General features: G+C 42.0%; 1 protein-coding gene across 1 annotated transcript in view; it reads left to right on the forward strand.

The window, feature by feature from the left end:
• The window catches only part of LOC133609695 (uncharacterized), a 280,470-nt gene that overhangs the window by 166,897 nt on the left and 88,358 nt on the right, over window positions 1–25,215 (forward strand). Inside the window, exon 5 of the mRNA XM_072913498.1 lies at window positions 2,690–2,776. Within this exon, the coding sequence (XP_072769599.1) occupies window positions 2,690–2,776 (87 nt within the window). The remainder of the gene's footprint in view (window positions 1–2,689; window positions 2,777–25,215) is intronic.

Below are 25,215 nucleotides of genomic sequence, written 5' to 3' on the forward strand. Positions count from 1 at the left end.
AAAGAAAAATAGTTGGTTCTTTATTTAAATCCCTCGGAATGAATCCCGTCCCGACCAGAAATGCTCCGTGGGACATCATAAGAAATGACGTCACGTAGCTCAGTCATTAGGTGCAGATAGCGAAAGCAGGAAAAACAATGGACCGGAAAAAGCGCTCCAAGGTGTAATAAAGTTCAAAACAAAAGGTATAATCCAATGAATAACTTTACTGAGAGATTTGAGCAGGGTACAAACACATGACGAACACTTTTACGACCAACCGGAAACATAGCAACCAGGCTAGCAACGCACCTCCTTTACGGCAGCTGTCGCAACGTTCTTAAAGCAACCGCAGCACATACATATATTTACAACATATATGACATGATCTCCCTTTTTTAACTTTTGTTTTTCTTTCCTTGTAAACCAAACCAAATCACACTGTATATGTGTTGTCTGTCTAATTATAAATAATGCAGACGAGGCGTGTTGGCTGAGTTCTTGACGTTTACTTTAACAGCGTGCTCATAACTTCATTCATAGCTGCCGGGTGGCGACATGCAACAACACTTTTCGGGGCTACTGCGCATGCTCGTCACTTCCGTTGCATGCTGGGTAGTGTAGTTGTTATATTCCCTAGCCTAGCTCATAACATAACATATTTCCCCATATAAAGAAATAATATTAACTCAATAAAGTGTATTTCTTTTTAGCTTTAACTTTTCATTTTTTAGCATTGTAACCACATTTGCAAACAACTTTTCTCTTCATATAATTTTCTTTCAATAAAGAAATAAAGTGCAACAATGTCAAAGCATCATAACAAATTATATGTCAAATAGCAGCAGAAGTGCACTTTTTGGAGAGCTGTATTATTTTCAGTTTTGTGCCCAAGGGACTGATTTTATTTAACACTATATTATTATTTATACACCTATAGTGATCACAGAGACAGGTTGTTTTTGTGTTACTGTATATATTTGTTTTTTCTGAAAAATCCCACTTAATATACTTTGGGTAACAACAGTCAATATTTATTTATTTTATTTTATTTTTTTAGGGGGGTAACAGTCAATATTTATTTATTTATTAGATTTTATTTTTTTCTTATATAATAAAAGTGAGCTTTCGTTAAACCAAATATTGTGTGTTTTTTCCATATACAACAACCTATCTGGACTCGATAAGAGAATCGATAAGGAATCGGTTCAATAAGAGGATTCGATAATAGGCTCAAACTCGATAATTTCTTATCAAACATCATTCCTAATTCCAACCCTTGATGCTGAGTGCCAAGCAGGGAGGTAATGGGTCCCATTTTTATAGTCTTTGGTATGACTCGGCCGGGGTTTGAACTCACAACCTACTGATCTAAGGGCGAACACTCTAACACATTATGATTTTGTCATCGAAAGATTAAAAAAAAAAGCACACCCTTTTGCATGATATGCAACTTGTTTGTGCAACTTTAGAAAGCGTATGTTTCCCCGGAAGTGTCATATTGGACAGGCATTAATGTTATTACAGTGGATTCTTGTGTATATTACGGCTGCCTAACTATCGTCCTGTGTATATTATGCTTATCAGTGTTTTCCCCACAGATTGTTCTTGGCAGACGAGCCCAAATGTTATTTACACTGGAGAACCAAGATACCAAAAATGACATAGGGAAGTGATACACATGAAAGTGTTTTGGATGACCCTGCACCAGGTGTTCAATGGTCAGAGGGATATACGTCTATCCCCCCGTGGCGATGGGCAAGTGTATGTTTATATGTTGTCTAATCACTAACCCATATCTTGTTTACCTGATGGAGGCAAAAGCTCTGCGTGGAGACTCCTTAAAAGTCAAAGCCAAAGGGGAGTATAGCACATCCAAACGTATACCACATGTTATCACGCGCATATACACTCTTCGGCTGGCGCAAGTACACACTCTCCATCAGCCGCGGGGCGCCATGGTTACCTTGGAAGTTTAACGTGGACCAGCTGGTGTACTTGGGTTGTGAAATTACATTGCAGACACATGCACACACACACGCACACACACACACATTTGCAGAGGATCAAAGAGCGTTGGAGCCCTGCACAGCAGCCCTCCTGCTCCTGCCTTCGGCTAAATGGACGACCAAACATTCCAACCTGTCCAGCCCAGTAATATCTGGCCTTCAGCCTAATGAAGATGGACTGTGTTTATAATTCTCATGTTTGCTCTCATCACGAACATCATCCCTTTTGTGCACCAGGCTTGTGCTAAATTCCAAATTAAATTGAGGAAGTGCCTCGAATTCCTACTCAATTGCATGCATTTGAAATGTGTTTGCAAACACCAGCATATAAATTCCAATTGATAATTTTACTGTATTTCAGAGCCTGTATAGCAGGGCTATTCAACCGGCGGCTGGAGTTCAGTGTAAAAATGCAAAAACATTTTGGTAACACTTTAGTATGGGGAGCATATTCTAAGTAACACAGACTTAATTTAGAGTTATTTGGACACTAGGGGAACATATAAGGGTTAGGGTTAGGGTTACTAATAAGCAATAATTCTGAGGTTATTGAGGGAAGACTCCATGCAGAATAAGGGATTAATAAGTACTTAATAATGACTAATTAAGAGCCCATATGTTACTAATTTGCATGTTAATAAGAAACTAATTAATGTTGAATATGTTCCCCATACTAAAGTGTTACCCTTTTTTTTTTGCAGCAAATTCCTTAAAAACGAAAGTGTGCTCCTGTTGTATAGAGGAACTTGGACCAAACACATCAGAATCAGAATCATCTTTATGGCCAAGTATGTAACACACACTACATTTGACTTGGTACTGTGCTCTCTTTGTTTAATGGAAAACAACATTGGCAGATCATTTTATTGACATGTCAACCTTGCTCGCAAACACTGGGGTCCAAACTTGTGATTTAAATAACTGGGGCAGTCCTCAAGGCTACCTTTTAAGTCCTTTTTTGGCATTTTTTTTGGTAATGTGATATGTGTAACTAATGTGTTGCTGTAGCTTGTTCACTTCAGAAGCAATTAATATTAATTTGTTAAACATTTGGTTTTGTTTTTGTTGCGTCTTTTTCAACTGCTCATGATTGGTCCTTCCTGGTCATGTCCTCTGTTGGTTTTGTTGTTATTCTTCTTAGTTTAGTGTTTATTTATGTTGCCAGCACACCTAGTCGTCCTTTGTTTACCTGCTGCTAGGAGCGCTTGGGCTCACGCACCTGTTTCTGTTTGTTGATTCGTGTCTCCACCTGCCGCCGCCACTAATCACTCCCCATGTATACAGTCGTGGTCAAAAGTGTACATACACTTGTAAAGAACATAATGTCATGGCTGTCTTGAGTTTCCAATTATTTCTACAACTCTTTTTTTTTTTGTGACAGAGTGATTGGAGCACATACTTGTTTGTCACAAAACACAATCATGAAGTTTGGTTCTTTTATGCATTTATTATGGGTCTACTGAAAATGTGACCAAATCTGCTGGGTCAAAAGTATACATACAGCAATGTTAATATTTGGTTACATGTCCCTTGGCAAGTTTCACTGCAATAAGGCGCTTTTGGTAGCCATCCACAAGCTTCTGCTTGAATTTTTGACCACTCCTTTTGATAAAATTGGTGCAGTTCAGCTAAATTTGTTGGTTTTCTGACATGGACTTGTTTCTTCAGCATTGTCCACACGTTTAAATCAGGACTTTGGGAAGGCCATTCTAAAACCTTAATTCTAGCCTGATTTTGCCATTCCTTTACCACGTTTGATGTGTGTTTGGGGTGATTGTCCTGTTGGAACACCCAACTGCGCCTAAGACCCAACCTCCGGGCTGATGATTTTAGGTTGTCCTTAAGAATTTAGAGGTAATCCTCCTTTTGCATTGTCCCGTTTACTCTCTGTAAAGCACCAGTTCCATTGGCAGCAAAACAGGCCCAAAGCATAATACTACCACCGCCATGCTTGACGCGACAGTTGCGTTTATCTTTTTTGCCACAAGACTTTATTGCTTTAGCAACTCTAATGCTTGATATCAGCCCTTTTTACAGTACGTTTTCATGTTTGCTGACTTTGTGATTTTGCTAAGTTGCTAAGTTTGCTTTAAACTTTTCGTGCGTTTCCAGCATTTTGCCACGTTACTGGAATAAAGACTCATCCTACCTTCACTCTGCTTCTGCTGTTTCCTGCCCATCAGTATGCTGAGAACAATACCATTGTTTCAGTGCGACCCGAACGTAACACTTCAGTCAATTCAAAAATGTTTTCCAGCGGATCCCTAAAAACACTAGCGTGCTGTCATAGAGATGAGCTTTCCCTGGCTTTTTTGCAGAAAGTCCTTATATACTGCAGTAAACTCTAACAAAATAAAAAAAACAAAATCACGCTAGTATACAAAATAAGAATAATAGTGAAGTGAGAAGTCCAACCCCCCGGTCCTTAGCCTTTTGAAACTGTGGGATCGGAACAACTTAGTTGAATATCCCTGCTTTACATTATATTACTGTTGCTTCACTGTACGAATTGTTTTTCAAAATTCCACTTCTTGTCATTCCGACTCCCAAATCGAAGTCCCAAAATCGGGATTTTGCCTAAGCCCGTTGTCCGCCAAACACAAAGTCGAGAATACGAGACGTAGTACAAACCGCCTTTGCATTTTCTCACAGGGCGTTGTCATGTGATCTGAAACAAACAAACAAAAAAAACCTGAAAACAGAGAATGCACAGAGGGATGTTTTTCTGCTTGCGTGAGACTTTGACACCTGCCTCGCCGCGGCAAATTGGACTGGCTCACTCTCAAATGAGATTTCTGCCCGCTGCACGCGCACAGAAAGAAAGGTCACCCATTACAACTATTCTACATGATTCACGGAGTTATCGCATCTCGCCTTGCCTACCTTCTCTTTAATTAGCTTTGGGGACCTGGGCAAAGTGTGTGTGTGTGTGTGTGTGTGTGTGTGTGTGTGTGTGTGTGTGTGTGTGTGTGCAAGCCTTCATCTACTGTATAGTTGCAGTAAAATGAAATACCAGTGTTGCTTTCAATGTATTCCTTGTACAACAACTGACTCACCAACTGAGATGCTTGCTTGGCCCGTTATCGTCTTTTTAAGTACTTTTTTTCTAATATACACTATATTGCCAAAAGTATTTGGCCACCTGTCTTTACTCACATATCAACTTGAAGTGCCATCTCATGGAATTGTCCAAAATCTTTTGGTATCCTGGAGCATTCAAAGTTCCTTTCACTGGAACTAAGGGGCAAAGCCCAGCTCCTGAAAAACAACCCCACACCATAATTCCTCCTCCACCAAATTCCACACTCTGCACAATGCAGTCCAAAATGTAGCATTCTCCTGGTAACCTCTGAACTCAGACTCGCCGATTAGATTGCCAGATGGAAAAGCGTGATTCATCAGTCCAGAGAAGGCGTCGCCATTGGACTCCAGAGCAATGAAGACTGCTTTATACCACTGCATCTGACGCTTTGCATTGGACTTGGTGATGTATGGCTTAAATGCAGCTGCTTGGCCATGGAAACACATTCCATGAAGCTCTCTGCATACTGTACGTGGGCTAATTGGAAGGTCACATGAAGTTTGGAGCTCTGTAGCAACTGACTGTGCAGAAAGTCTTTGCACTATGTGCTTCAGCATCCGCTGACCCCTCTCTCTCAGTTTACGTGGCCTACCACTTGGTGGCTGACTTGCTGTGGTTCCTAAACTCTTCACTTTTCTTACAATAAAGTTGACTTTGGTATATTTAGGAGCGAGGAAATTTCACGACTGGATTAGTTGAACAGGTGGCATCCTATGACAGTTCCACGCTGGAAATCACTGAGAGCGGCCCATTCTTTCACAAATGTTTGTAGAAACAGTCTCTATGCCTAAGTGCTTGATTTTATACACCGGGCAAGTGATTAGGACACCTGATTCTCGTCATTTAGATGGGTGGCCAAATACTTTCGGCAATATAGTGTACTTAAAAAACACACAGTTGGAAGCTTGTTTTCGACCTAATTTAATTTCCACTCTTTGTTTTTCTCTTGAGAAAGAAAGAATCGGGGACAAAAACCCTTTTTGTAATGCTATCATCGACACATACGCACAAACAAAATGCGTAAGCACCAAGAGGCTTTAAGGGTTTAATCAACTCTCGGAGGAAGACATCATTCCATTTGGAGTCAAACCTATGGAATCAATAACTGTGTTATACTTAAAATGACAAAGTGTTCAGTTGTGCCTCATGCAAACACACACACTCCACCTGGGGGCTACATTTGAATGTACACACACACGCCTTGATTCTTTATGGTTGTTATTTTTTATTTGTGCTTGCAAATGATGCTGGTAAAAGCTAGTAAATAGAAAAAAAAAACCTCCCCATTCATGCCCTTATTTGACTTTTATTTAATGTATGTTGGGCTACAGCTATCGATTATTTTAGTAATGGAGTAATCGAATAAAACACACTTTATAGCCTAAATGCGTCTTTTAGGGAAAATAGTTGAAATCAACAAGAATGTTTCTAATGACCTTTATTCTTTCTTCTTCGACATGCAAAATACATTGAAATTGCATTTTTTTTAATCACAGGAGCATCAATATATATATATATATGTATGTATATATATATATATATATATATATATATATATATATATATATATATATATATATATATATATATATATATATATATATATATATATATATATATATATATATATGTATGTATGTATATATATTACTTAAGTTGAAAAAAAGCCACACAAAAGGCCACATCACCCACAGTGCAACCAGCATCACCAGTGGGTGCACCGCCGTCATACGTGCAGAAAAACTGTCTCCGTATTTTACTCATGAAACGAATCATCGAAGCAACAATACATCTTTTTTTTTTTCTAATTGATTTAATTGATAAATCAGCCCTGAATGTACGGTATGCTCTTTATAGATTCATTAGTAACCCGTTTCTAAAGGTCTGCTAAAAACTCAATTGTATGTTTTTTTTTCCAATTTTTTAAAATTAAAATGTAAATAATTTCCAGACTCCCAAAATAGTAACACAACCCTATTTTATAGAGAATAATTTTGCAGACAGCAATGCGAAATACATAAAAATGACGAATCACATGGATAACATCTCTTTTCCTGAAGACTTGTTGGCAAAGATTGCAATTAGCGGAAAGGGAGGTGGGTACCATCATACAAGCTTTTTTTCTGGAATTCAAAAGTATTTCTCATCTTCTTTATCCAAAAGCTAAGACATGGAACTTTATTTGGTTTATTTTGCAGCTTTTCCTTATAAAAAAAAAAAAACAAACATATTCTGATTATTTGCTAGGGCACTCCAATCCATGGTATAATATACAGGCAAACTACCTTTTTAGTATGTTAGATGCAGGCAGTACAATAACAATGTGACATACAAAAAATTTTGCGGAAACTTTTTGTCAAAAATAGAATCATATGAAAAGTAGGACGGAAACCAAACGTTCTCAAAAAAACACCAAGGTGTACAGTTATCATTAGAATCACGATTCTTATTTATTTAGATTTTAAATCGATTCATATTTTCCAAGAATTAGTTTTAAAATGTAATTTCTGAAGTAAGCTCCATAATACCAATAATTTTTTCCACTTGTTCATGCATTCCGAAACTTGTTTTAAGCTTTTGTATGTAATGAGTTTTCAAATATTGTAACTAATAGCACTCTTTAAACCAATTTTTTTTAGTCCTTGCTGAGACCATGCAAAGGAATGTGTGTGTGTGTGTGTGTGTGTGTGTGTGTGTGTGTGTGTGTGTGTGTGTGTGTGTGTGTGTGTGTGTGTGTGTGTGTGTGTGTGTGTGTGTGTGTGTGTGTGTTGGTCTGAGTGCTAGAGAGCAAACCTTATATATCATTGCAGTCATGCTGCCCACGTCTGAAAAAATGTCTCCGCCTGTGCAAAGGAAATGTAAATCTGAGTTTGCTGAATCCAACGCACACACATGCACACACACGATGGACAAAAAGAAAAAAAAAACTCATCTCGTCTTTCGCTTATATACGCACATAATGCATTAAAATGGAAAATAGCTCACGCTGGCCCCGCCACTGAAGGGGGCCCTAATATTTGTTTTCCCCTCCGCTGTAGAGTCCTCATTGCCGATGACCAAATTCATAATAATCTCCGCCACAGAGTCCAGTGCTGCTTGCAGAATCAGTAATCGCGTCTGCATTCATGTGGTCATGGCTGGCTAACAGGAATGGCGCTTCATAATACCGCCCAAAATCCTGCCTGTAGGTTGTATTGTCTGAATGCATGTTCAGTTGTCGTCACTGGATCTCTCATGGATTACAGAAACCTTGAAATGATTATTGGTGGTGCGTGTGATACGGCTTGTTCTGGGTTTGCGGGATTGAAACTTTGTTGTTTTTTTTTGGGTTATTTTTCTCAAGCTGCTGCACCGCAGCTGAAGTCTCACACTTCTCTTCCTTCAGATACACTTGAGCTTGTTTAAAGGAAGTTGCTATGTGATTGGGCAAACATCACACATAAATTTAAAAGACACTTATCGTCCAGAAGACATTCGTTGCACTTGTACTAACAAGTTCTCTTTATGTGTATCTTTGCTCTTATAAATGAACTAGGCTGCCATTTACTATAATATTGATTAGTTTTTTTTATTCATGGGTAGATAACTGACTGATCGCCGAACTTGATATGCCGCCCCCACTTGGTGTGACTTTATCTACAGAACTGGGGAGCCCATTTCCTTGCATAGACAATGTAGGCATGTCAATCAATCAATCAATGTTTATTTATATAGCCCTAAATCACAAGTGTCTCAAAGGGCTGCACAAGCCACAACGACATCCTCGGTACAGAGCCCACATAAGGGCAAGGAAAAACTCACCCCAGTGGGACGTCGATGTGAATGACTATGAGAAACCTTGGAGAGGACCGCATATGTGGGTAACCCCCCCCCCCCCCCCCCTCCCCTTAGGGGAGACCAAATGCAATGGATGTCGAGTGGGTCTGACATAATATTGTGAGAGCCCAGTCCATAGTGGATCCAACATAATAGTAAGAGTCCAGTCTATAGTGGGGCCAGCAGGACACCATCCCGAGCGGAGACGGGTCAGCAGCGCAGAGATGTTCCCAACCGATGCACAGGCGAGCGGTCCACCACGGGTCCCGACTCTGGACAGCAAGCACTTCATCCATGGCCACCAGACCTGTGCCCCCCCCTCCACAAGGGAGAGGGGAGCAGAAGAGAAAATAAAATAAATGGCAGATCAACTGGTCTAAAAGGGGGGTCTATTTAAAGGCTAGAGTATACAAATGAGTTTTAAGATGGGACTTAAATGCTTCTACTGAGGTAGCATCTCTAATTGTTACCAGGAGGGCATTCCATAGTACTGGAGCCCGAATAGAAAACACTCTATAGCCCGCAGACTTTTTTTGGGCTTTGGGAATCACTAGTAAGCCGGAGTTCTTTGAACGCAGATTTCTTGCCGGGACATATGGTACAATACAATCGACAAGATAGGACGGAGCTAGACCGTGTAGTATTTTATATGTAAGTAGTAAAACCTTAAAGTCACATCTTAAGTGCACAGGAAGCCAGTGCAGGTGAGCCAGTATAGGCGTAATATGATCAACCTTTCTTGTTCTTGTCAAAAGTCTAGCAGCCGCATTTTGTACCAATTGTAATCTTTTAATGCTAGACATAGGGAGACCCGAAAATAATATGTTACAGTAGTCGAGACGAGACGTGACGAACGCATGAATAATGATCTCAGCGTCGCTAGTGGATAAAATAGAACAAATTTTAGCGATATTACGGAGATGAAAGAAGGCCGTTTTAGTAACACTCTTAATGTGTGACTCAAACGAGAGAGTTGGGTCAAAGATAATACCCAGGTTCTTTACTGAGTCGCCTTGTGTAATTGTTTGGTTGTCAAATGTTAAGGTGGTATTATTAAATAAATAAATGTCGGTGTTTAGCAGGACCGATAATCAGCATTTCCGTTTTCTTGGCGTTGAGTTGCAAGAAGTTAGCGGACATCCATTGTTTAATTTCATTAAGACACGCCTCCAGCTGACTACAATCCGGCGTGTTGGTCAGCTTTAGGGGCATGTAGAGTTGGGTGTCATCAGCATAACAATGAAAGCTAACACCGTATTTGCGTATGATGTAAAACTTTTTTTTTTTTTTTTTCATTTAATTGCATGTTTTTTGTCGCCCTGGTCCACGATTACTTCAAAACACAATTAAAAAAGACATTTCAGGGCTTCCGTCTTCTCTTCCATTGATACCAAAGCCCAGTGACGTGCGGTGAGGTTCATGGCTGGTGAGGCACTGACTTCATCACAGTCAGATTTACAAACATATGAACCCTAAAGAGTATCTTATTCACCATTTGATTGGCAGCAGTTAACGGGTTATGTTTAAAAGCTTATACCAGCATTCTTCCCTGCTTGGCACTCAGCATCAAGGGTTGGAATTGGGGGTTAAATCACCAAAAATTATTCCCGGGGAAGGTGCCGCTGCTGCCCACTGCTCCCCTCACCTCCCAGGGGGTGATCAAGGGGATGGGTCAAATGCAGAGAACAACTTTCACCACACCTAGTGTGTGTGTGACAATCATTGGTACTTTAACTTAACTTTAACTTTACACATACAAACTGTAGCACACAAAAAAGCACATTTAATAAAATAAACGTTATTATGGTCTTACCTTTACTTATAAATGAAGTCCATGCGCAGCTCCTTTTGAACAAAAGCATCGATAACTTGTTTATAGAAGTCGTCCTTATCTTTCTTCAGTTTTAAAAGTCTCTCTGTCTCGATGAAGATTTTCCTTTAATTATTACCTCCTGCTTCGATTGAAAGTCCTGTTTAGAAAACTGTTTTATTTTAGATATGTAATCCTCCATGTTAATAGTCCAGGCAAGAGGAAAAAACAAACGATCGCAGCTAACTGTTGCTGCTTGTTGTCACTTATTCTGCAGCCGAGTAGTCGCAGAAATGCTCCCTGAGATCACTACCGCCCTCTACCACCAGGAGGCGGGATTACTGCGAGCCTCACACAGTGCGTCTTCGCAGCAGTTTTATGATTGCTCAGCACAAGAAATACGTTACACACATACAGTTGTTGACAAAAGACACTGTACATTATATACCTCAGCTAACTAAACTATGGAAATGTATAATATAATTCATATAGCAATACGGTCTCACTGCACAGCAGGCCAGCAGTTAGCCGAGTCATTGCGCAATCCATGGTGAGGCTCAACTCAGTGACGTGCCTCAACTGGCTGCTGATCACCGCACCGTCTCTTCTCAGTATTTGAACGGCAAATGTGAAAACTCAGCAATTTTGAATAAAAAATAATCTAAAACTGGTGAAGTTAAATGAAAAATAACTTTATAGTATAATCACTGGATACATATAACAATTTAATTGGGTTTTTTTTTCTCTTTAAATTTTTTTTCTTTCCATGATGGCACGTGAGGCCCCGCCTCACCTGCCTCCCCTGACTGCACGTCACTGCCATAGCCTGTGCTTCCTCATGCTCTTACAGCATTTCCGAAACCACCTTGAGGAAAACATCAGTAGAAGAGGATGCAAAATCCAACACTAGCGGCTTACCTTCTATTATCTCGTTTTTGAGCGCCTGGTCTGCTTTTCTTTGTCTATTTTTCTGACTCAGTGTTTCTCCTCACAAGGGATTTTTAGGATTGCATATGGCTTTGAGTCTTTCAAATTGTTTCTATCCAGATCCATAAAAATTATAATATAATATATAAAATGCATTCCTTTTGCTTGCTACGTCCCATTTTGACTGGAGAGGTCCATACTTTCCTCATATACCCATCATTTAGAAATGTATGCAGGTTGACCCTTTCTTTAGCTGTATTGTTTTAACTGCAACAATGCATCTAGCAGACACATTAAATCATTCCTTCAAATTATGTGTGAAAATAACATGATTCGGGATTAAGATGCCACCAAAACACGGCGTGGCCAAGTTGGGAGAGTGGCCGTGCCAGCAATCTGAGAGTTACTGGTTCAATCCCCACCATCTACCATCCTAGTCACGTCCGTTGTGTCCTTGAGCAAGACACTTCACCCTTGCTCCTGATGGGTCCTGGTTAGCGCCTTGCTTGGCAGCTCCCGCCATCAGTGTGTGAATGTGTGTGTGAATGGGTGAATGTGGAAATAGTGTCAAAGCGCTTTGCGTTCCTTAAAAAAAAGGTAGAAAAGCGCTAGACAAGTACAACCCATTTACCATTCACCAGATGCAATATGAAATAACCTCCATTCTTCTGTAGGTGATTAGAACACACGTTTAAAATTACTACTGTGTCTGTTTTGGGATGGATTTTACCTGTAGACATAATATCTAGGTGCAGAACTAAAACTATATGTAAAACAGGTGTCTAACACACACACACACACACACACACACACGAGAACTACTACTAGGGGAGGATAATAAACAACTATGTTTCCTCTAAACTATTTTGAGGATCTATTTACAAAAAAAGATTCCGAAAAAAGCATGCTGGGAGCCAACATTACTCCCAGCATTTATTGCATCACCTGTTTTTTAAAGAGTTGCTAAAGTTACATGCCTGGAGTTAAACTTAGTTGTTTATTATTCTGCATAGTTGCCCTAGTAGCTGCCGTGTGTGTTGAGAGACCTTTTAAATGTTATTTTCGTGTTTGCGATGTGATTGTAGTTTGTGGTATGTCTAGCGGGATTCAAGACCGCCATAGTATATTCAACTAATAGATGCCCAGGGTGCGTAGGCCGCATTCACACTGAAATTAATGAAGTAGTAGGCCGCAACATATTGTCTTGGGGGCTAAAGGTAAGAGAGTTTTGGGGAGGTTTGATGTTGATGTACAAAACATACCTTTATATTTGTATTTGTCTTTCTTTATCATTGTTTAAAAGCAATGACAACCAGGGTGTTTCCTTTACTTTCTGGGAAATAAAACAGCCAGGACAGGACATGTCCTGGGAAAACAGGACATTATGTCGTGATCCCTCAAAAAGTTTGGCTGCTGTTTGTGTTTTCCCTTGTTTTCTTAGACTTAGACTTAGACTTCCTTTTTATTGTCATTCAAATTTGAACTTTACAGCAGAGATAAGAACGAAATTTTGTTACATCAGCTCATGGTAGTGCAGGATAAAAAAGCAATAAGGTGCATATATAAATAAATAAATAGGTTACTGTACAGATAAATATATTGCACTTTTTCACATGCATCCACGTTTATGTTATATTGTCTTTTTTATTATTCCAGCGAGTTAATCCATTTTGGGGGGAGTTGAGGGCATAATTATGATGCGTTCAAGAGTCTTACGGCCTGAGGGAAGAAGCTGTTACAGAACCTGGAGGTTCTGCTTCGGAGGCTGCGGAACCTGTTTCTAGAGTCCAGCAGTGAAAACACTCCTTGGTGGGGGTGGGAGGAGTCTCTGCAGATTTTCTGAGCCCTGGTCAGGCAGCGGCTTTCTGCGATCTCCTGGATAGGAGGAAGAGGAGTCCTGATGATCTTTTCCGCCGTCCTCACCACTCTCTGGAGAGACTTCCAGGCTGAGGCATTGCAGGTTCCAGTCCAGACAGAGATGCAGTTGGTCAGCAGGCTGTCTGTAGTGCCTCTGTAGAATGTGCTGAGAATGGGGGGAGGGAGCTGTGCTCTTTTCATCCGACGCAAAAAGTGCATGCGCTGCTGAGCTCTTTTTACAAGAGCTCATGTGTGTAGGGACCAGGTTATATTGTCAGTTATCTGCACCCCCAGGAACGTGGTGCTGCTTACTATCTCCACCGCTGTGCCGTTGATGAAGAGTGGAGCGTGGCTGGACTGGTGCTTCCTGAAGTCAACGATGATCTCCTTGGTCTTGTCGACATTCAGGACCAGGTTGTTGGTTCTGCACCAGTCAACCAGATGTTTCACCTCTTCCCTGTAGTCCATGTAGTTGTTGTCACGGATGAGGCCCACTACTGTCGTGTCGTCTGCATACTTCACAATGTGGTTAGTAGTGGACCTGGCGCAGCAGTCATGAGTCATCAACGTGAACAGCTGTACACTGTACAGAAGTACAGTGTACTTCTGATTATTAATTAGAAGGGTTTATTTGCTGGTGTTGTGTGGCAGACAATGCTGGTTCTTTTTGTGTTTCAGCTGTCCCTTTTAGGGTCGCGGGGGGTGCTGGAGCCTATCTCAGCTACATTCGGGCGGTAGGCGGGGTATACTCTGGACAAGTCGCCACCTCATCGCAGGGCCAACACGGATAGACAGACAACATTCACACACTAGGGCCAATTTAGTGTTGCCAATCAACCTATCCCCAGGTGCATGTCTTTGGATGTGGGAGTAAGCCGGAGTACCCGGAGGAGAACATGCAAACTCCACACAGAAAAACCCCGAGCCCGGGGATCGAACCCAGGACCTTTGTATTGTGAGGCACACGCACTAACCCCTGTACCACTGTGCTGCCTTGCTTGCATTAGTGTCTGCGCGTTATTCCCGAGTTCCTGCATTACCTGTGTTGCTTTTGCCTGTCGTTTTTGTAATGAAGGTGTTATGATTGCTAAATGGGAGTTGACGGCTCAGACAACAAGGGGGGTAATGTTCAATAATTTATTATATATATATATATATAGTCAATATATATATATATATATATATATATATATAATAATGCTAAACAGTACTAACAATAACTAAACTAAGTAAATTGAGTGTGACAAAACTCAGGAGTGTGTGTGTGTGTGTGTGTGTGTGTAAGGTCAACTGAGTGTGTGTTACCAAGTGTTGATGAGAGCCAAGGAACGAGGCAGTCCGTGGGGCAGGCAGGTGATCCAGGGCAGGAGAGGAGTGACAAGGTCCATGTCCGGGCGAGGGTCAAGGATCGAGGAAGGCAGTCCAAAGTCCACAGGGGAAAATAAAGGAAGACTCACCAAGGGGCAAAACTCGGGAGGGCACTGAGGGAGGACAAACAAGGACGTTAGGCACGGAGGGAAAATACAGACAGAAAACAGAAAGCATCAAGCTAGAGTAGGCTTACGGTCCACCATTGAAAACTAAGTTCCCGCCAGGATCCTTGGGTCCACTGGTCCTTTATTCAGCTCCCTCTCATCAGGTCCAGGTGCGCTGATTGCTGATCGCCTCCAGCGTCGGCGGCGCGTGGGCGCGGTCTGCGCGGAAAGCGCGGGGGCGTGTCTTGCGGAGCTCACAGCAGAGCTTCTAGGTGCTCCCGCCGAGGAGGGAGAAGCAGACTGCGCGTGCGCCGTAACAGAAGGCACCGTCTCACCTGTACCTGTACTCACCTGCTTTATCTGCATCCTGGGGTCACGGCAACAATCGCACTGCAACTCTGTGACAAATCCTAATGGTAACCGGTCAACACTGGATGCATGAAAAAAAAAAAATACCAGGACTGATATACATTCCTGTGATAAAGGTTCTGGAATTGTTGGTGGACAAATGAATACGGCTGTATTACATGGCTCATGATCTTTTGTCGCTCAGGCCTCCATCTACATATGAGGCGAAAGTGACAAATCTTGATTATTCAATTGGCTAAAACTTTTTTTTTTTTTAACGAGGTGGGCCCCTCAGGCGCTTTACCTCAGGTGGTGTGCATGAATCATCAATCAGACCAATCTGATGATTGTGGCAGTGATGGCCGTCTCCCTGCTTTGTTCTCAGCCTCTCCTAAATGATCACGGTGATAATAACAATAATAATATGCACACCTAAACACGGTTAAAATAGATGTTATGTAAAGAGAGTCTGGGCCTCTTTTCTGCATATTGTGCTGATTTGTATATTAGATTGTTTCCCGTGTTTGTGTGCATGAGTGATGACTGCAAGCAACTGTGACCTCGCACATCACTCTTCCATGCATATAAAAACAGGCTCCTATCCTCATTTAATGAGTAGCCTCAGCGCAAGACCATTACGTTAATGACATCACACTGGCCCGCCACACACACACACACACACACACACACACTTTGTAACTCTTCGAAGTGACATTCTCTTCTCACTATAATGAACTATGAATTAACAGAGGTGACACTGTGTGTGTGTGTGTGTGTGTGTGTGTGTGTGTGTGTGTGTGTGTGTGTGTGTGTGTGTGTGTGTGTGTGTGTGTGTGTGTGTTGGGATGCATGCACAGAGAGGGGGTTCACAGTTTCATCTTACTAATTCAAGGACGGTTCCTAATCATGCAAAGTGACTACGCGGACACATTACAGGAATATATGCATTACCTTCTTACATATTTACGTCATGCCCACGCATACACCAACACGTGTACACGTGCGGTGGCTACACAGAGGCAATTTGTAATATTGAGTAGGTGACACAGTGAGATTTCATAATCTATTGACTGTGTCACGGCACAGTCACGCAAGGTTGTGTGGCTATTGATGAACACAGGATTGGACCGTCATGTTTGTTTTTCCACTTGGGCCACCTGTGATGACATCACAGCACCCTTTGGGGCTGCATATGGACATACATTATATTGCCAAAAGTATTTGGCCACCTGCCTTTACTCATATATCAACTTGAAGTGCCATCCCATGGAATTGTCCAAAATATTTTGGTATCCTGGAGCATTCAAAGTTCCTTTCACTGGAAGTAAGAGGCCAAGCCCAACTCCTGAAAAAACAACCCCACATCATAATTCCTCCTCCACCAAATTTCACATTCGGCACAATGCAGTCCGAAATGTAGCGTTTACCTGGCAACCTCCAAACCCAGACTCGTCCATCAGATTGCCAGATGGAAAAGTGTGATTCATCACTCCAGAGAAGGCGTCTCCACTGCTCTAGAGTCCAGTGGCGACGTGCTTTACACCACTGCATCCCACGCTTTGCATTGACTTGGTGATGTACGGCTTAGATGCTGCTGCTCGGCCATGGAAACCCATTCCATGAAGCTCTCTGCGTACTGTACGTGGGCTAATTGGAAGGTCACATGAAGTTTGGAGCTCTGTAGCAACTGACTGTGCAGAAAGTCTTTGCACTTTGCACTTCAGTGTCCGCTGACCCCTTTCTCTAAGTTTACGTGGCCTACCACTTGGTGGCTGACTTGCTGTTGTTCCCAAACTCTTCACTTTTCTTATAATAGAGTTGACTTTGGTATATTTAGGAGCGAGGAAATTTCACGACTGGATTTGTTGCCCAGGTGGCATCCTATGACAGTTCCACGCTGGAAATCCCTGAGAGCGGCCCATTCTTTCACATATGTTTGTAGAAACAGTCTCCATGCCTAAGTCCTTGATTTTATACACCGGGTCAAGTGTTTAAGACATCTGATTCTCATCATTTGGATGGGTGGCCAAATACTTTTAGCAATATAGTGTATATATTTGTATACCACCTCATATACCAGACAGTACTGAACAATACAATCTAAACAAAAAATAGCAGACGGGACAACTGTTTTTTTCCTTACCGCTGTCAAACCAGGTATTCATCCATCCATCCATTTTTTTTTTACCGCTTGTCTCTTACGGGGTCGCGGGGGTGCTGGAGCCTATCCCAGCTGCACTCGGGCACATAGACAGACAACACTCACATTCACACACTAGGGCCAATTTAGTGTTGCCAATCAACTTATCCCCAGGTGCATGTCTTTGGAGGTGGGAGGAAGCGAGAGTACCTGCAGGGAACCAACACAGTCACAGGGAGAACATGCAAACTCCACACAGATTTTTGGGAGGCACATGCACTAACCCCGTTTTCCACCTCGCTGCCCTCAATTCTGGTAAATTTACGTACAATTCTGTGATATTCTGGAATGGGGCATGGCCAAATGTTTCTGTAATTGCCAATACTGAACTCTTGTAATAACAATGTATGCAAAATGTTAACATGAACTGTTTTTGAATGTGAGGAAGTGTGTGTGTGACTGTTTTTATGACAATATTGTAGGTGTTTTTTATTACACTTATGGATGGCACTTACTGTACGTCCGTTGTTAATTATGATGAATATGACAATAAAGTGGGCAGCACGGTGAAACAGAGGTTAGTGCGTGTGCCTCACAATACGAAGGTCTTGAGTTCCATCCTGGATCTTTCTGTGTGGAGTTTGCATGTTCTCCCCGTGACTGCGTGGGTTCTCTCCGGGTACTCCGGCTTCCTCCCACCTCCAAAGACATGCACCTGGGGATAGGTTGATTGGCAACACTAAATTGGCCCTAGTGTGTGAATGTGAGTGTGAATGTTGTCTGTCTATCTGTGTTGTCCCTGCGATGAGATGCGACTTGTCCGGGTGTACCCCGCCTTCCGCCCGAATGCAACTGAGATAGGCTCCAGCGACCCCATATGGGACAAGCGGTAGAAAATGGATGGATGACAATAAAGCTATTTTTGTCTAATAAATGGACACAAACACGAGAAGAAATGTATATTTTGAGTTTATTATATGCTTTATGGATTGACCTCAAAATGCATTTGAAGACATGCGAGGATACATGTAATACATTTAATGGTCATTAAACCAAAATGTTTTTTGTCGATGGCGGCCATGTTTTATAACCAATCTTGCTCAAATTTGACAAGGGTGTGCGTGTCAGTCCCCTAAAGTTGTGTACCAAATATGGTAGATATTCGACTAAACTCCCTAAAATTACAGTGGGTGTTTTGTAGTTCTATGTGAGAAATTCCAAGTCAATCTGACTTAAGTGGTCGAACACGTCCATATTGGTCGGAAAAATAGTAGCACACACATCACAGTAGAGGTGCATGTTTTGTCAAATGTTCAACCATTTGTATGCATTGGTTCAGGGGTAGAAGAGTTAGATTACACAGTGAAATACAGACTGGAAATAGCAAAAAACAAAGCATAGCAGACCAAAAACAGCATAAACGAGCAGCCAACAGTTTATAATTCAAATCCGCAAGCAAATTCAGTTGATAATCGTTGACACGAGTCCCCTTGGTGGCAATTATTGCAGCGCCGTGGTGTGTACACACACACACACACACACACCGCAATCTGCATCACTGTTGTCCGTCCAATTAGAATTTTTAATATCCTCCTTCTCTGAGATGGAGATTAATGGCCAATCGCCGTCGTGAATCCCGACGTCATCTATTATCATCATCCCAGCCGTGGTCCCAGTCCGCACTAATTACATCCTCAAAAAAAAAAAAAAAAAAAAAAAAAATGCCCCCAGATTCCGCAACCCCCCGCCATCACCTTAAGATCAATCAATAATTTTAATTTCGGGATGCCTCCCCCACCCCATTTCGGTCCTCAGCTCCATTCTGTCGCGTCCATGCTTTGTTTCCAGAAAAAAGTGGCGTAGAACAAAGCATGATGGGGAATTAATCGGCGCTCTCGTCTACCGCTCCCTTTTGATGCCTTCGTTTGTTTGTTCGTTTGTAGTGCCACCCGTCCCCTTGTTTCTCGCTCGTGTCTGCAATGTCTTCCCTCCCTCGCCCTCGTGCTGTCTGGCGCATGAAGAGATGGGCGCTTACCACTCGCCTCCCCCCTCACCCGCCTCCTTCCCGCCATGTAATTAGCATGCAGATACGCATAGCCTCATCCGCAAGTCAAATTGCCTCTTTTATTTCTGTCTCTCAATTTTCGGTGCTATGATTGCTCTTATTCAAATGATTCCCTATACTCTAAAACACACACGTATGATAAAATGTCTTTATCTACACACGCCACAGCTGTGGACAATCTTCTCCAACGTTTCCATCTTACTGCCAAAACATGAATAATTTACCACTGTTGTCGACAATGTAGAATAACTGACTTATTTTACAACTTGTGACAAAGGTGGCGCCCTCTATGGGTGGTGCTCAAAATGCTTTCAAAGACATGTTCGCATAACCATTACACCAAATGGCGATTGGTTGCTAATAGTAGTAATACCATGTTGTTCACCCAATGGTCCTCAAATTTTACACGCGAATGGTTGCCGATCAACAGAAGGTATGCACTGAGTTTCCCCGTGATTTGGTTCAGTACCCCAACGTTAGAGTGGGTGTTTTGTAGAGTGTATTGAGGTGTGTGAGAAATGTTAAGTCAATCCCACTTGTATGGTGTCAATGGCAGCATTTATGCGGAAAAAAAATAGCACATGCAGTGCTGCATGTTTTGACACATTTTCATGCAGCTGTTTACAAATAGAAGAGTTAGCTTCTACTAGCAAACTAGAACAATCCAAAGAGCAGCAGCCAAAGACCTCCCAACTGAAGTTAAGCTCAAACGGGGAACCCCTACGTGTGTGTGTGTATATATATTTATATATATATATATATATATATAAAAAAATATATATCATGGTATATATATATATATATGTATGTATATATATATATATATATATATATATATATATATATATATATATGTATATATATATATATATATATATATATATATGCCAAACTCTACACAAATATAATCGCCACATAATATTACTACACAATTACCTCTTTAGTTTGACTATTGTCACAAGCCAACAAACAGTTGGAAAACTGCTTTGCAATCACACCTAAATTGGATGTCCAGCAGCTACTGTAGAACACATTTCAAAAAGGGTTTTAATGACAAAAAATGTTTGAAACAACTTTTTGCATCAAATAATATTGAGTTTGGAAGAACTGCATTTGCATGCGCTACAATTTTGTTGTGGTAAAACTGAAACATGTTTTGCTAAAATGCTTTATTGGTACACATTTCCAGTTTTTTTTTGGCACACGTTCAATAATGTGGTCCCCGGGGCCTTGAGTGTGACATAGGATATATTTAGACATGTCCGATAATATCGTTAAAATGTAATATCGGAAATTATCGGTATCGTTTTCTTTTTATTTTATTTTTTATTTTTTTATTAAATCAACATAAAAAACACAAGATACACTTACAATTAGTGCACCAACCCAAAAAACCTCCCTCCCCCATTAACACTCATTCACACTCACACAAAAGGGTTGTTTCTTTCTGTTATTAATATTCTGGTTCCTACATTATATATCAATATATATCAATACAGTCTGCAAGGGATACAGTCCGTAAGCACACATGATTGTGTGTGCTGCTGGTCCACTAATAGTACTAACCTTTAACAGTTAATTTTACTCATTTTCATTAATTACTAGTTTCTATGTAACTGTTTTTATATTGTTTTACTTTCTTTTTTATTCAAGAAAATGTTTTTAATTTATTTATCTTATTATATTTTTTTTAAAAGTACCTTATCTTCACCATACCTGGTTGTCCAAATTAGGCATAATAATGTGTTAATTCCATGACTGCATATATTGGTTCATTTCGGTATCGGTTGATATCGGTATCGGTAATTAAAGTGTTGGACAATATCGGAATATCGGATATCGGCAAAAAGCCATTATCGGACATCCCTAGATATATTGTTTAATTGTTTATTTAGGATCCCCATTAGCCGACGAATCAGCGGCAGGCTGGTCTTCCTGGGGTCCTCATTAAAATATAAGTGACATTAACATACTCAAGATACAATTATAATACCATAACAATACTTACATTATCATAATGCAATACCTGTATAGATACACAACAATAACATATCCAGTTAGAACCAAGGCAAAGGCAAAAACAATTAATGAAAACAGCATCTCAACGCAGATAAATCTTTAGAAGTCTTTTAAATCCTACCTTACTAGGGGTATTTCTTATATGCAAAGGAAGAGTATTCCACAAAGTAATAGCCCTATACCAGTGGTTCTTAACCTTGTTGGAGGTACCGAACCCCACCAGTTTCATATGTGCATTCACCGAACCCTTCTTTAGTGAAAAATAAAATGTTTTTTTTCAAATTCAACAAAAAGGCATATGTTTTTTTACTGGTGCACAAAATGAACTGTGCATGAACATCACCTTGTTCCAAGAACAAAACCAACACAGTTTTGCAATCTGCTAGTAAAAGTTTCAATCGATCAATCAAACAACCTGCAAATCAGATGGAAAATTAGAGAGAACATTGTTTGGGGGTATCCATAATACGCTGATAGGGAGAAGTTTTTAGTTACAGGATAAGTCGGATGTGTCTTTACCTCCGTGGCGGAGACTTCGCCGAACCCCTGAGGCCGACTCACCGAACCCCTAGGGTTCGATCGAACCCAGGTTAAGAACCACTGCCCTATACAGTACAGTGACTTTCATGGCGTTGGTTCTTGAGATGAGGTTCTGGTGCCGTACCTATGAATGTCAGAACTATAACCAATGTGACTAACAATATCTGTAGGACAATGGGTACAAATTTGAAAACCTGTTGATAACTTTCGCCCATTTGAGGCTCTCGTGCATATGGTCAACATTAACTCTATAACTACAACCAAGAGCAAGTCGAGCTGCTCTGTTATATACAGTATATGAAGCACATGTGTTGCTTTCCAGCATATTTCAGTATGATTTATAATACAGCATCTTCCAAACAACTGAATGCATGGTATTTGTTAACCTCCGGCATAGCAAGAGTCAATATTTGACCTTTTGCTGCATTATAGATAGGGGGTGGGTCAGATGGAGGCAAGGCTATCTGTACATTTACTAGTATTGACATGTTTTTTGTTTTTTTTAAAGGCTGCGGGTGTTCAGTGTGAGGCGTGCGATGCTTCCACATGACGCAGCAACAAGTGTGTTTTAAGGAAGGCAAGGGGAGGGGGAGAGCAGGGATTTCCCCTGCGTCGTCATGTTTTTGCCTCCTTGGCACCGGGCCAGCTTTGCCATCTGCTCCCCCCCCCTCCTCCCACCACCTCCTTTTAAGTCAATCTGCACCACGTTTGCTATCGTTACGTGCCTGCCATCTTTATGGCATATCAGAGGGCACCCTTAACCCCCCCGTCTCTCTCCTCCTCCTCATGCCCCCCTTTTCTTTTCTTTTTTTTTCCACGCCCACTTCGCCATGCAGTCCTCCGAAGGGTCCAGGTGGCATCTTGCCCCGCTCTCTCTCTTTTCAGGATTAAAGAAAAAAAAAAAGGATATACTCCGTTCCATATCCTGCTTGGAGCCTGCAGTACTTCCTGTTGCCAACAGTCTTGTTGTTGTTGTTGATGATGCCTGGATTGCATCTTCCCCAAACCTTGGAACTTCTCCTGCGTTGGCGTGGTTGCAGGGGACCTTGGCGTTTCTCCCCCTGCCGCTCCCACGAAAGCACTGGGAACACAACGGGACCTACATTCAGAGAGACTCACACACACACACACACACACACACACACACGTGGTTTTAACACATACTCGCCGCGGAAAAAAAAAAAAGCAAAAAAATCAATTAAGTATTGATTTCTGGTACAATTTGGTAAATTTTAAAGACAAAGCGGGGGTAGCTTAAGGAGCGCCGCCAGCCAGAGGAGACGCACATTAGCCAGTAAACACGGCAGGGGGAGTAAACGAAGGCGAATGAACGAAGCGATATGCTTGTTTTGTTTTTTTTAACCCGCCCGATGGGTTTGAAGCAATGGCGAATGGGCGAGCGAGGGTTAAAAGCACGGCGCTCCAGGAGGAGAGAGAGTGACTGAAGGTAATTAGGCGGTCGGAAGGCACGCCTCATCAGTATGCGGTGTATGCAAATTGATCGTCTGGGTTTCTCCTTCTTTTTTTTTTTTTTGTCGAGGATCGGAAGGCAAGAGCTGCAGAGAAGAATTAAGAGCAATTATTCCGTCCATGGAGAGGCGGATGTATGCAAACAAGGGGAAATATACAATGGACTATAATGCAAGGAGAGTTATAAATACAGTTATTCTCCTCCTGGCGCCGAGGGAGAGTCTTCTACAGTCACGATGCGGAGTTTGGGCAAGAAAAAAAAAAAAACGACAATTAGACGTGCGCCTTCGTTCCCCATTATGCCTTCCACCGCATATTGATGCGCTGCCTCGTGGATGATAATTACCTTTTGGAATATCGCACGGCGAAACGAGGAGCGGGAAGAAAGGCGGGACAGGAGGAAAAAAGACAAAAGAGCGGAGGTATGCAAAGGCGCTAATGATATTCAGAGCGCCGACTGTGTGTCATCTGCATGATGACAACGGCCAATTACAATGAACCATTGGCTCCGTGCCACAGATACGTAGGAGAGGAGGACACGGGCGAAGAGGAGGGGGAAGCGAGAAAGTACTTCCCCTGCGCGTTTCTTCTTAATTTGCAGCTGATTTGTCGACTCGCCGCCGTGGATTTTACAGTAACGACGAATACGAAGGAGAAGAAGAAAATCCTTAAACGGAACAGAAGGCCAAAGGCGATGAGTATCCTTCCTTCCTTGTCGGATTAATGGCTGCCTCGGATGCCGTTCCATCGCCACCGTGGCGTTCCTTCCACGCTACGCCGCGATGAATCTGTCGGAAACCACAAACGTAGCGCGGAAACATCTATATGTGTTTTTCTCCCACCCAGTGCCGCCCTCTTCCTCCCTTCCCTCATCACGGTACAAAATGCCTCCCGATGGCGTTTTGCATATTCGCATGCCGCCCCGCCTGCCACAAAGGACTAAACAGCCATATGCAAAGCAGTCTGGCATCCCCACTTACATAGCAATGAGGGAAACACTGTGAGGAAACAGGGGGAGGTGGTGGTGGTGGTGGTGGTGTGGGTGGGGGAAGTCGGGGGCCACGGGGGATCTTGTTGGCACTAAAAAGTGGCACGTGCGGCGATACCACTCCCCCCTGTGTGATGACAAAAAGAGGCGGGCGTGGGAAAAAAAAAGTGAGAGGAGTGGAGTGGGGGTCGGGCGGATGAAAGGAAGGGTAGACGAGGGCATGTTGGCACTAAGAGGCGGCACGTGTTGCCGAAAGGAGGGGGTCGACGCGTGTGGGAGTGTGATGGAGGCTACAAGGGGGCGCGGCAGGGGGTGGCACTAAACGCACACACGGCGTCTAAAGAGGTTCACCCCCCCCCCGTCATCGGCCACCTGCATAAAGGAGGAGCTCCACGCCATCAAGATACAAGATGCAGAGCAGAGACACTCCTTCTCAGGGGATTACATGGCCACCATACTTGTGACAAAGCAGAATGTGCACCTCTGTCGACTTGTGCCACCTACATGGTCAAAAGTTTACATACACTTGTGAATGTCATGGCTGTCTTGAGTTTACTATCATTTCTACAACTGCGCCCAAGACCTAACCTCCGACCTGTTGATTTTAGGTTGTCCTGAAGAATTTGGAGGTTTTTCCTCCTTTTTCATTGTCCCATTTACTCTCTGTAAAGCACCAGTTCCATTGGCAGC

This window comes from Nerophis lumbriciformis, linkage group LG07, assembly GCF_033978685.3.
Source record: "Nerophis lumbriciformis linkage group LG07, RoL_Nlum_v2.1, whole genome shotgun sequence".
Classification (NCBI taxonomy): domain Eukaryota; kingdom Metazoa; phylum Chordata; class Actinopteri; order Syngnathiformes; family Syngnathidae; genus Nerophis; species Nerophis lumbriciformis.